This window comes from Xiphophorus maculatus, chromosome 11 (genome assembly GCF_002775205.1).
Source record: "Xiphophorus maculatus strain JP 163 A chromosome 11, X_maculatus-5.0-male, whole genome shotgun sequence".
Taxonomy (NCBI): Eukaryota; Metazoa; Chordata; class Actinopteri; order Cyprinodontiformes; family Poeciliidae; genus Xiphophorus; species Xiphophorus maculatus.
This window is the reverse complement of record NC_036453.1, coordinates 10,213,518-10,225,692: the sequence shown is the minus strand read 5'-3', so window position 1 is coordinate 10,225,692 and position 12,175 is coordinate 10,213,518. Positions and strand designations below refer to the sequence as shown.

The 12,175-nt window shown below is 39.5% G+C and overlaps 2 protein-coding genes across 2 annotated transcripts; one reads left to right on the top strand and one right to left on the bottom strand.

Moving 5' to 3' along the window:
- Nucleotides 1–2,154: 2,154 nt before the first annotated feature.
- On the bottom strand, nucleotides 2,155–5,085 carry mfap3 (microfibril associated protein 3). Its single transcript, XM_005800381.2, has 3 exons — nucleotides 4,954–5,085; nucleotides 3,942–4,227; nucleotides 2,155–3,424 (listed from the first exon to the last, which is right to left on the bottom strand). The coding sequence occupies exons 2-3, from the start codon at nucleotides 4,180–4,182 to the stop codon at nucleotides 2,748–2,750; spliced, it is 918 nt and encodes a 305-aa protein (XP_005800438.1). The 5' UTR covers nucleotides 4,183–4,227; nucleotides 4,954–5,085; the 3' UTR covers nucleotides 2,155–2,747.
- A 281-nt stretch (nucleotides 5,086–5,366) lies between these two features.
- On the top strand, nucleotides 5,367–11,853 carry fam114a2 (family with sequence similarity 114 member A2). The gene is made up of 14 exons (XM_005800382.3): nucleotides 5,367–5,627; nucleotides 6,366–6,617; nucleotides 7,052–7,151; nucleotides 8,000–8,101; nucleotides 8,189–8,292; nucleotides 8,375–8,509; nucleotides 8,589–8,753; nucleotides 9,230–9,353; nucleotides 9,441–9,526; nucleotides 9,945–10,031; nucleotides 10,180–10,304; nucleotides 10,388–10,460; nucleotides 10,606–10,659; nucleotides 11,397–11,853. The coding sequence occupies exons 2-14, from the start codon at nucleotides 6,381–6,383 to the stop codon at nucleotides 11,496–11,498; spliced, it is 1,494 nt and encodes a 497-aa protein (XP_005800439.1). The 5' UTR covers nucleotides 5,367–5,627; nucleotides 6,366–6,380; the 3' UTR covers nucleotides 11,499–11,853.
- The last annotated feature ends 322 nt before the right edge of the window (nucleotides 11,854–12,175 follow it).

Below are 12,175 nucleotides of genomic sequence, written 5' to 3'. Positions count from 1 at the left end.
CATCTTTTACAATCACAACACCTTTTTCAGGTATTTTAAACCCTTCGACCTCAAAATCCATAATAGCATATCCAGAATATGGGATGGTGAGGCCATTTGCAGCTTTTAACGTGAACACCAAAGATCTGTCACTTTTCATTTGAGGAAAATAAGAGTCCATTACTTGTTGTTGGACCAGTGTGACTTGAGAACCAGTATCCAACAAAGCTGTCATTCTCACTCCACCCATAGATAACTCTATGGTAGGACATTTACCAATGAATGGTGCTGTGGCCCCTTGGCCATTTGTTATACAACCCGTCCCCACTGCCTGGGCCTCGGCAGTAGGGTTACCTAGTTTAAAGCTGGCTGTTCCCCATCAGGTGCTTGGCAAAACCTGGCAATATGGCCCGCCCGCTTACACTGCCTACAGATAGGTTGTCCATCTCTGGTCCAGCCCCGGGAGTACCCAGGCCGTCTTTGTGGTAGTCTTGACACCCCTGAAGCAGCAACATCCCTCTGACTTTGTTGTAAAAGAGGCCTGATCTCATTAATTACTTCTTTTGCCAAATCTTTCATTTGTTCTTTAACGTCATGCATTATTTCTTTTTTAAAATCTTCTTTCCAGTTAGAGTCGGACAACAATCGGTTATGTGTTGGCTCACTTACTACAAAACACATACTCTGTAGTCTTTGTGAGCCATTATGCTCCTCTTCAAGCTGCAATGCCTCTCGATGAACAGCGACAAAATCCTCTCCAGGGTTGTGTCGCACATAGGCTCTGAGTGTGTGGGACAGGGGACCTTCACGCAGGCCAAGTAGCATCTGGTCCAATAAGTTTGCGTCAGTAGGTGCATCATCAGGGCTGCGCTGCCTCAACCTGCAGCACAGTTCTCTCAACCTTAAAGTAAAGGACTTTACAGATTCATCAGGTTTCTGAATGCAACCAAAAAATTGTGACCTTAACACAGCAACCGGAGTATTATCACCATACAATGAGTCCAAATAATTAAAAATCTTACGGACCCGATCTCGCTCACCCTCATCTAAAACATTAACCTGTTGCTTCGCTTCCCCAGCTAAGGCCCCTATTAAAATGTCCACTTTTCTTGCCTCTACTAATTCTTGAGCATTTAAAAGTCCGTGCACTTGTTCTTTCCAGTCCTCATATTTTAGTTCACTTTCAATCCCTTTGTACTTGGGCACCCAAGGTGCACCAGGGAAGACTGGCATCATCATGTTGTGCTCTTACTTTTGGGAAGAGTGTTGCTCCCTGCTTGTACCCTGCTCACAGCGCCAAAATAATGTTGACAGCCAATATGGCCCCACACTCTGTCCTTGGTACAAGGGAGAGCAAACAACTCAAAAACCCAAACGGCAAAGCGACCAGGCGCAAGGTATTTTATTACCAAAAAATAATAATAAAAGTCACGAATAGTGGCACCATAAAACCGCCCTCTTGTCCTCAATAAAATCCAGGGCTCAGTAATTATCTAAAAGTCACCAATCCGAGGCCACAGGCTGGGCTCCGCTTCTTAGGTTGCTTCTGGTGGAGGTAATCCGTCTGCAGCGCACTCCGTCGCCAATCCCCAGCTGACGGGACGATGCTCCAGCACCGCTCCACTCTTCGGCGTGCAACGCCCCTCTTCCGCCCGATCCAGCTAAAAGAAAGAGCAGGAAAGCGCCAGCATCCCCGCACCAAAACTCCGCCGGAAGACGTACTTCCTGCTAATGGCTACTTTCTGATCAAAATAGAGCGCTACTTACAGGCGCGGGCAGAGGTTCTCCTCTGCCCTAATCCTCTGTACTGGGCCGTTTATCTAGCTCCCGATCTTCTGCGCCTGACGTGCAGATTCCGTCTTCCCCTCGCTCCGCAGCGTGTCGGTTTCTGTAGCCTACGGAAAACAGGTTGTTTGTTCCTCTCCCTCCTTCCATTCAGGCTCCTTTTATTTTGGCTTTAATCAGCCTCTGCTGACACCTGTATCGGCGGCCAATTAGTGCGCTCCGCCTCCCTAGACAAGCACCTTCAGTCTAGTGCGTTTGGATTGTTAACGGGAAAAAAAGAAAAACAAACCCCAAGCATGCAAAGCACAACAAAAATAAAAACACAATCATATTTTCCCCTGTACAACACATACAAAACAACCTCATTATAAAATTAAAGTCTTCTTCTCATATAATCAGATAATTTAATTAATTTAATTTTCAGACCAAATATGACATTTTCCATGGTAAATATTCCATCTTACTGTGTAAGAATCTTCCTTTTATATTTAAACGTTTGCCGCTTTATTTAAAATCTTCATTTCAAGCTTTGCAATTAAATGTTTTTCAGGCAAACAATACATGCGTGATATCAGTCAAGTCCTATAAAACCAATTACCTATGAGTGATGTGACAACAATGGAAGTGGAGAGATAATGATTTTACCAGACAATATTTTCTCAGTGGAGGCTGACCAGCCTGTCAAAGGGAACAAAGAAGGAAACGAAGGAATAAAAGAACCTTGAATGAGTGAAATGATCTAAAATCGCAGAAACATAAACCAAAAATTGGAAATCTGATGGTGAGTTAAATAATGTCTGAAAGCAAGGGAAAAAAGTCTAAAGTTAGTTTTAGCTTATGTTTGAGAACTTGAGCTGCAGGAATAAGAATGAGATCAAAAATAAATCGTAAATTGCTCCATTCAAGTTGAAAGCCAATCTTCTAAGACAAAAACCTCATTTATCTGGCTGTAAAAATGTTCTTTGCTGGAATTCCCACTGAGTTCATGCGCTGCTCTCATCATCCTCAATGTCAACCTTTACTTTATGCAGAGACACATTCAAGTCTTCACCCATCCCATCATTCCTTTGTCTTTCACTTGACAGCATTGCCTCACACACCTTTTCCTCTTCGATTTGGTCAGGGCACGGCGGGCCGAAGGCCTGCCTGCTCCTCTTTCCAGGATCGCTCTCTGGGTTCATGTTCTCCTCTGAAAACGATCTGCAGTTCAGAATGAGCGGCGGAAGAGGAATGCTGTGTGCCAACTCCTCGATGTGACGGGCGAACTCCATGGTCTTAAACTGCGTGACCTTGGCGAACTCCACCGTCTTCGCCGAGGTGACTATGGGAATGCTTTTGGCAATGTCAAATGCCTTCTGCAGCTTCTCGGTGCCCTCGGTGCGGAAGAACTCGTTGATGGTCTTCTCTGTCTCTTTGAGGTGGCTGCTGACCATGCACAAGCGCGCCACGTTGAGGACCATGGTGATGGCGAAAGCCACCAAGCACACAATGACAAAGTACAGCCCCAGGCCACTGTTGGTGTACGCCACACGCAGAATGACCGTGTAGTTTCTGGTGAGGCCGATGCCTGTTGAGGCTACGCAGGTGTAGCGGCCACGGTCCTCAAAGGACACCACACTGATGTTTAGGGCACCCCTCTCCTGGATCTGCCACTTCCCGCCTAAAATTAGAAAAGACAAGTAAACACCTGCAATCTGTACAGAGTTTTTGCATAATTTCCCATCTCAAATTTAAGACTTTTTAAGACCATTATTAATGGAATTTAAGAGCTCTTATTTCCACATGAATATACAAACTTCGTCTGGAGAGCTTTGGCACCGGCAACCTGTAAGTTCTGTTAGTTACAAGGTGGGGCCTCCATAGATGTAATGTTTTTTTTTTGTACATCTGAACCCACAGATAATCATTTGGATTGAGATGTGGGGGAATTTGGAAACCAACTCAACAAGTGAATCCCATTGTTGTGCTCCACATGAACAAATGAACAAATCTTCCCTTTTTGAAGGGAACGTTCCTTTGTCTTTTTCATTTTGGAGTGGCTAAAAGAAATGAGTCTTTGGATTGCGCTATGAGAATATGAGAGGGAAATGAGAAGTCATGAACTGATAATTAGATGTTTCTTGACAACTTAAAAGTAAATTATCAAATAAAAACTGTTCATAATAAAATCCTGTTACCTTCTTCTTCTCCAAGAAGAAGTCCTTTAGAGTTGTACCACCGGACGTCCTCTTGAACTTCAGTCACGTTACACTCGATGAGCGTGCTGGACCCTTCCTTTGCCAAGATGTACCTGCTAGAGGCGACTGGGGCCAGCTCTGTGACGGACCCTGCTTCCGAGTCATTGTGAGCTCCATCTGCTGTCCAGCAACCAAGCAGCAGGAGGAGCGTGTGTGACAGGCAGTGCTTCTTAGATAACATGTTGAGTGAAGTTTCGGGCTGACATCACATCTAGACCAGAAAATCCTGTAAAACAGGTAGAGTTGGTGGCTGTGACACAAGAGCACCCAGCTACTGACCCATTTTTCTTTTTTATTTTGTCAGTATCTTTTTTTTGTACATTAAATTTTAATATTACAAACTCTTGGTATCATAGCACTAATGTTGAATTTAAACTAAAATCAAATATGCACCTGTTTAGTCTTTACAGGATGACTAAGATGTACCTGATTTCGTTTTTCTTATCCTCTTCATTAAATAGATTACAGTACATAATATTATGATGAATACAGGGATTATTGACATTCATATTTCAGTTAATCTAACTCGAATGGTATACTATATATTTTTATAAAAAAGATTTACATTTTGAGCAATGTTTCTAATTCAAGTATAATGGTATTAATCATTATATTGTCTCTAGGAAGATATTGGTTTTCTATTACACTTACACAAATTAATTGTAACTAAAGGATATTAAACTGACCCTTTATGAAACAATTAGCACATTGAATACCTCAGAAAAGTTAGATGGCAATATGTCAGAATATTAAAACTCACAAAACTATGTTAAATCTTTTTAAAAACATATAAAAATTTGATTTATATTTGAATAAATCTTGGTTTTAATAGTTCAAGAAACAGACGATCTGTGGGGAAAAAAAAGTCACTATCCTTCAGATTAGATCAGAACTGATTCTACTCAGACTATGAAGGAATTTCAAAAAATCATGTGCCATGTAAACTACTCACCTGCTGCTAAGTCACTACACGCTGTGTCTTCAACAGATTTAAGCTAATTTTAGACCAAAAGACAGAAACTTAATTCATAGATATATCCCTTTTAGTGCTGAAATCGATCACACACTGTATACTCCAACAACTTCCTGGAAAAGGTGCTTAAGTGGGCGTGGCCTAATATTTACCTGTGAAACACTTTAGAACGAAACAAAAGATAGAAAATAAATAAATAAATAAATAAATAAATAAAACATTTCCTTTATAAAAATGCATAGACCAATTGTGATATTGTTAACCTTAACCAATTGTTATTTGGTTAAGTGAAAATATTTGATTGGATTTTATTAATAGCACATTGTTGGAACAATGTTCCAACAAATTTGAACAATGTTCGTTTTCCAGGCCTGCTTTTATTTTGAAGGCAGCAGACGGAAGTCCCTCCTCCCCCAGCTGCTGACAGACCTAACCTTTGAAAACAAAATGTGACGTGGCTAATCTTTCTGGAGAACAACAAGAAACCTGAATTATTTCTGTAATCTGGAAAATTAACATAAATTTAAGACCTGGATTGGGAATTTTAAACTGTAATTAAAACGGAAAATTCTTCTAATTACTTTTGGGAAGGAAACAACAAGCAGATTGGAGGAAAACGTTAGCTACTAGCATCAAGACTGAGATCAGAAAAGGTTCGTTTATTGTAAAAACGCTGATTTGTCTTATTTCTGGTTGGTTTCATGACTCTTGTTAAATTGGCTGAGGATAAACGTTAATGTTTAGTTCAATTTACTGTTTTAGCAGAAACCTTTTACGTGATAAATCTTTGACAACATCAACAGTAATAGCAGATTTGAAACCCACATTAACACCCAGTGCTAATTGTCAGAGTCTGTGGGGAAACCAGAGGTTCAAGTCCATAATATCCTAAAGCATGAATATCAAACAATGCTGGTGTCCGGCTACTTTTAGTCTGGTCTCTGGTCCAACACAGCTGGTCACATAAATGAAAGATACATGTGTATGGTGCGTAACTGTGGCAACAAAGTATGGTTTTTACAAGTGGAAGCAACTAATTAGCATCTCGAAAGCTCAAATATTACCTGTAGATCAGGACCAAAGAGCTGAACAATCTGTTCCATCGATCATATCTCCAACGTCTCTGTCTGTGCCTTAAGGCCAGAAAAAAAGATTTACAAAGAAGCCGGAAAAGCAAATTATTTGGATTAACGGTGCTTCCCATTCCCAACAAGTCATTGTGTCATCTCTGCTGCTCAGAAATTGAGCTGTTAGCATGTCATATAGCAGCAGCCTTCAGTCAAAGGCTTCTTTAGTTTTGTTGTTAGGCTGACTGTTAATGTTCATAGCCCCAAATGGCACATTTAAAAAAAAAATCCTTCAATCTTAATGCTGTCGGTTATTTTCTGCAGACATGTTGTGCTGAGATGTCTGAGAAGATGTCAGACAGCGAAACACCTCATTCAGAAAGCGATGGGACAGAGGGAGCGCCTGGGATCCAAGACCCCTCACCAGCTGAAACAGCAGGCAGCTCCTCAGCATCTATACCAGACAACTCTACTGATGTAGCCCCAACGAGGAAAGCCAGGAGGAGACCAGAGACCAAACCTGCAGAGGAAACCCGGCCAACACCAAAAGCAGAGGAGGAACAGCAGCCAGCAAAGGCAGCCACTAAATTATCATTTATTTATTCACAAATAAAATCTCAAATTGTTTCATTATAGAATTATTGTTAATGGTGATTAAACATAGTGCAGGTTTCTTCTTTTTTATTAAATAGCCTATTATAGTAGCTGTGAATTGGGCAAATATAATAGGTGGCCAAATATGTTATTGGCAAGCCAAGTTTGAATACATGAAGCCAATAAATGCAATGGCATTCCACATAGTTGCATCCAAGAAATCTATTGCATCTTTTAAAAGGTTTAATAAAAATCAAAATGTTTCACAGAAGCTAAGTTCAAGTTTTAACCACATAACAGGACTAAACTAATTGTACATTTTTGTGGTTATTTGAATTGTCAAAAAATTATTTATTGTTGCATTAACCTGAAGCATTTCTGTTCCATATTTTATTTTCCTCCCTTTTCTCTCACAGACGCCAAGTGAATCAACTGTCTCTCAAGGTGGATGGGGATACTGGGGCAGCTGGGGTAAATCCATCCTGTCCACAGCAACAGCTACTGTCACCACTGTGGGTGAGTGTCCAGAACACCAAGCTGTCTCTCTTAAGAGCAGTCTGGATTTTGTTGTTGTTGTTTTTCTTTGGCTTCTCTCTTTCAAAATTTACAGACAATTGCAACAGTTGCTGAAGAAAATGTCTGTGATATCTGTTTACTAGAAATAACTTTATAAAATACTTTCTTGTCAACATGATGTCCTGCAATTTTGGCTAAGCCATTGTACCCTCCTTAAAAAGGGACATTGAAAGTGGGGCTGTGAAGAGGAAAAGAAGAAAAGAAATCTGGAAAAACTTGCCAACTTTGTTCAGTTCTATTAGTTTGGTTTAGTCTTCAGTCTGTGATCCCGGACGAGCCCCCGATTTTCCTAACACTGAGCTAATTAACAATAAAAGGAAAGGGAAAAATGTTAAAATTATTAATATATATTCTACTTATAGGCCTAGAAAGTATTTGACAATTATTTAGTCGAAAACTTACGAGACAAAAACATAAGACTTTGACTAGAAATAGCAGAAATATAAAACAAATAAGCCGCAAATAGTACAAAGGAGAACAACTTAATATGTTTTTTTTATATAAATATATATATATATATATATATATATATATATATATATATATATATATATATATATATATATATTGTCTTTCACCTGTGGTATAGTTGCCAAATTTGATGACCAAGTAAGATCCAGATACTATTTAGATATGACCAAATATATGAAATGTTTGCAATAAGAAAGGTTCTAGTTTATTTTTTCTATGATTAGCAATGGAGACAGCAACTCCATTCCTTACCATGTCCGTTCCTACGGCCATACCCTGTTTGTGTTTATTCTTCTTGTTATTTTCTGCTTGTCCAGGCCAGGGGCTCACTCAAGTCATCGAAAAGGCAGAAACATCTCTAGGAATTCCCAGTCCGACTGAACTGTCAGCCAAGGTGGAGGAAGAGGAAAAACATCAGGGTGAGACATACTTATCAGTTGAAGAAAAGATAGAATAAATCAAAACATTTTATGTTCTTCGTCAAATTTTGGATTGTTCTTCTGCAGGCGAAGGCAGCAGCGAGACAGAAAAATCTGCAACTGATGGATCCTCACCAGCAGGAGGCGCGATGGGAATGTTCTCGTCTCTGACCAGCGTTGTTCAGACCACAGTGAGGAAATGTTTTACTGCATGTGGTCCTGGTCACTTTTTATCCAGCTAAATGATCTCAAATAAAGTAAACATCTCCATAGGGGAAGACTGTGATCACAGGAGGTCTGGACGCTCTGGAGTTCATTGGGAAGAAGACGATGGATGTGATAGCTGAAGGAGATCCTGGCTTTAAGAAGACCAAAGGACTGATGAACAGGAACGCCTCTCTGTCTCAGGTGGGTAAAGTCTAAATGAGTTGATAGGGGAAGGTAAAGTAAAAATCCAAATTTATTTTCTCTTCTGCTTCTTTGTCAGGTTTTGCGGGAGGCTAAAGAGCGAGAGGAGCTGCAGACGGCAAAGAAAGAGTCATCAGATACAGAGAAGAAGGTGGTGGCGCACTACGGGATGCTGTTTGATGAATTCCAGGGTTTGTCACACCTAGAAGCCCTGGAGATCCTGTCCAGAGAGAGCGAATCTAAGGTACAGCTTCCCTAATTGCTTTAAAAAAAAAAAGGTTGTATTGAAATTAAAGATAATATGCAAGATATTTTACTTTTATGTCTAATTTGATCAAGTCTTGACATTTTATCAAAGTTTTAAAAGGCAATCATCCTGTGACAGTCGCACATTAAGCACTCCTCTTACTGGATCTCAGTTTTAAGAATTCTTTAGTCGATTACCAAAACTTCAACACGGATGTTGAACTTTACTCAACTGATAGTTTACAAAACAACCAAGTAAATTTAGCGCTTTAGAATTTCTCTGGACATTTAATTTAAGGGAACCTAGACGTTTTCAAACTTAGCAAAAATGTTTAGCTGTTACACCAAAAATGATATTTGCTATGAGCAGAAGAGTGTCCAACACTGGCAAAGACCTTCGATGTTTCTGCTCATCAAATTACAAAGGACAAGGTGCCCTGGGTTTTTATTCTTAGTTCTGTGTGTTTCACTTAGGTGAAGTCTGTGCTGACGACTCTGTCTGGAGACGAGCTGATCCAGCTCAGAGAGGAGCTGGACCAAATCAAGGAATCTTTCTCCATGGTGGAGTTTGATGACGAGGAGGTCGACGACAAGAAAGGTAAGACTTAGTTTTTTGGGGGGTTAGCACGTCTGCACCAGCATGAAAGTCACCAGGATTAAACTGTCTTTGTTCATCTGATCCCAGACGAAGATGGCACAGAGTTTGAGAAGGATTTAACGTCAGCCGTTGATGGTCTCAGTGTTTCTGCCACAGAAAACAAACTCATTAAGGTATGACTTTATTACGTCTGTGACCGATTCCTGTCTGGATTTTATGAAGTTAGATGGAGGGTTCTGGAGTAGCTAGCTACTTATAATAATTATGCTATGACAGATCTAAATGTATTCCAGTGCTGGAGGATTAATGTGCAATGTTAAATGTCAAGAGCTGTCGAGATGTGGCCGACCTCCAAACAATTAGTGTCCAAATTGCTAACAGCCACAGTCATAAAGGGTAATGTTTAGTCTAATTTTACAAAAGCAATCCAAATTTAAATACATTTTGCTACCATTACATTTGGAATGGAATAACTTTTCAACTCAGCTATCAGATTTGAGGAATTCCAGTCTGTCAGTTGCTCCATTTCTTATGTTCAATGATTGTATTTTAAATGTTAGCAATAACGGCATCGTCTCTGTAATCTATCAGGCCTGTCAGAACGCCCGCAGCACGATCAGCGACATGAGCGTACCACAGGAAGACGGTGAAGAGACTGAGAGGACGCACTCTGCAGAGGTCAGTCCATCGTCAGTTTGTGAAGTCACAAACAAAGGATAAGTTGAAAAGAGGAAAACAGAACAGTATTTTTAGAGTTTGGTGTGCTTCTGGAAGTTGAAATTTGTCATTCCTAGAAAGTATAAACAGATTTTGTCAAATTCTTTAGGATGTACATGCTACGGCCATCCGGAGTCTCGCAGAGCTGACTGCTCGCTCCATTGAGCTTTTCCACAAACTGGCCGAGATGATCCTGTTCTCCAACGGCAGCACAGACGCCAACGTCTTGTCACAGTAAAGCCATGTTACATTTTCTAGTTTCCACATGCACAGACATGGTGAGGGAAGCCAATTGCATTAAATCTGTCTGTTTTCAGACTAACTGTCGTCCTGTGTAAAGAAATCTCTCTGCTTTCCAAGAAGTTCACCTCCTGCCTGACCACAGCGGGGGTAAGGCAACTGTTAGCCTGCAGGACGAGTATTCATGTTTCATTTTAATTTTGCACGCAGAACCACAGCAATTAATATTTTTAGTCTGAATAAATACAAAGTTTTGAGGTAATATTCAGAGTTCTGGTTGGTGTGTTTTTTACAGTTTAAAGAGAAGGGAGATGTCCTGAACCCACTGATTACAGGAATCTTTCTCGAGGTTTGTGCTCATTTGATGTTTTCTAACAAACACTTACTTTACAATAAGCTTTAATCATTAACGTTTGATTGAATCAAGAACAGGAATCGAATTAAAGCAGCTTGTACCTCAGCTTGTATCATTTATTGTGATACATTTCTTGTGATAAAATTTGGATTTATTGTGATGATAAATTCCTATTAATTATGTGTTTAGAAAAATTCTAAAACTGTCTGTATTGTCAGCATTGTTATTTTTACTATTTTTCTCCATTGTTTTTTTTTCCAATAAGAATATCAATAAATTTGAAAATATGAATAAACACAGTCACTGTGAGCAGTTTAGTGATACAAATCACACCTTATTATGTGGCCGGTGTCCTAAAGAGGCATTTTACACATGGAATTGTTTTTAAGAGCAGTATTTGCGTTTGTGTGGCAAAAAGGTTGACTTGAAAGATTCGATAGGGATTGGCACCACAAATCATGAGACAGTGGTCCTTTACTGGACAGGTGTGAGTCGGTCCACACTTTTGAGTTACTTAAATAAGAGATGGAAGGTGGGTGGAAGTCTGGGAAAGAACTACTGCCATTTTGTAAATTGCTTTGTTTTGAAGTCCAGCATGGATGTGTTCTTGGTCCATCACTCCATTTATAATTTTGTGCACCACATTTCAAGTTTGCATGTTTTTGATTTTTTTTTTTTTTTTTTTTACTCTATGACATTTACAAAATTAAATCAATTTTTATCTTGCTCAGGCTTCCAACAGTGCGTCTTACATCCAGGATGCCTTCCAGCTCCTCATGCCGATACTGGAGATTTCCCACATCCAGAGGAGAGCTGGACGGGCGGAGCAGTGATCTCTGATCTCTGCTATTTTGGGAACTGACACCATCAGAAGACTGACACGATGTCTCAACACTTTTATAAACAGCTCTCTGTCACTCAGTGTTATTTTTTGTTGTTGTTGTTTTACATGTTCCGTACAGTAAATTGACTTACTGAGGTCCTGACCTGGAATATTTGGATCCGCCAGCTCTGATCTAAGAAAACAAAAAGGAAATATAAACATCCTTGTGCTTTCTACTTTAACAGCACACAGATCAAAACGGTCTCAAAGAACTCTTTATTTTCAAAAATATTATGTGGAAATAGATCAGAAGTGTTATCTTGCTTCAGTCTCAACTAAATAAAAAGGTAAATGGAATGACAATGGATTCTTTTTTCTTTACTGAACAGATATATTGTCAATATGGAATAAATGAAGTGAGATAATCCCAGCAACATACATTAAAGCCCAAAAATATTCAAACCCCTGACAGATTTAAAATTTGAATGATTTTCTTTCAGCCAAGATGTTTGCTTCTGATAGGAAATTAGACTGTCATGTCTGAAAACAATATAAAACAACATAATGCCGTTATCAGTTTCAAATACAGTCCAATATATGAAAGCAACATGCAGGTTTAAAAATATTAAAACTGGGTTTATCACTAAAATAGTTAAATGCAGAAGCAGTATGTGTTTTATAGTTTTG

Coding starts and splice junctions, on each gene's coding strand:
- mfap3 (XM_005800381.2), bottom strand. CDS start 4,182: ATGTTATCTAAGAAGCACTGCCTGTCACACACGCTCCTCCTGCTGCTT. Junction 3,425..3,941: donor TCTTCTTGGAGAAGAAGAAG/GTAACAGGATTT, acceptor TTCTAATTTTAG/GCGGGAAGTGGCAGATCCAG.
- fam114a2 (XM_005800382.3), top strand. CDS start 6,381: ATGTCTGAGAAGATGTCAGACAGCGAAACACCTCATTCAGAAAGCGAT. Junction 7,152..7,999: donor AGCTACTGTCACCACTGTGG/GTGAGTGTCCAG, acceptor CTGCTTGTCCAG/GCCAGGGGCTCACTCAAGTC. Junction 10,461..10,605: donor CCTGCCTGACCACAGCGGGG/GTAAGGCAACTG, acceptor TGTTTTTTACAG/TTTAAAGAGAAGGGAGATGT.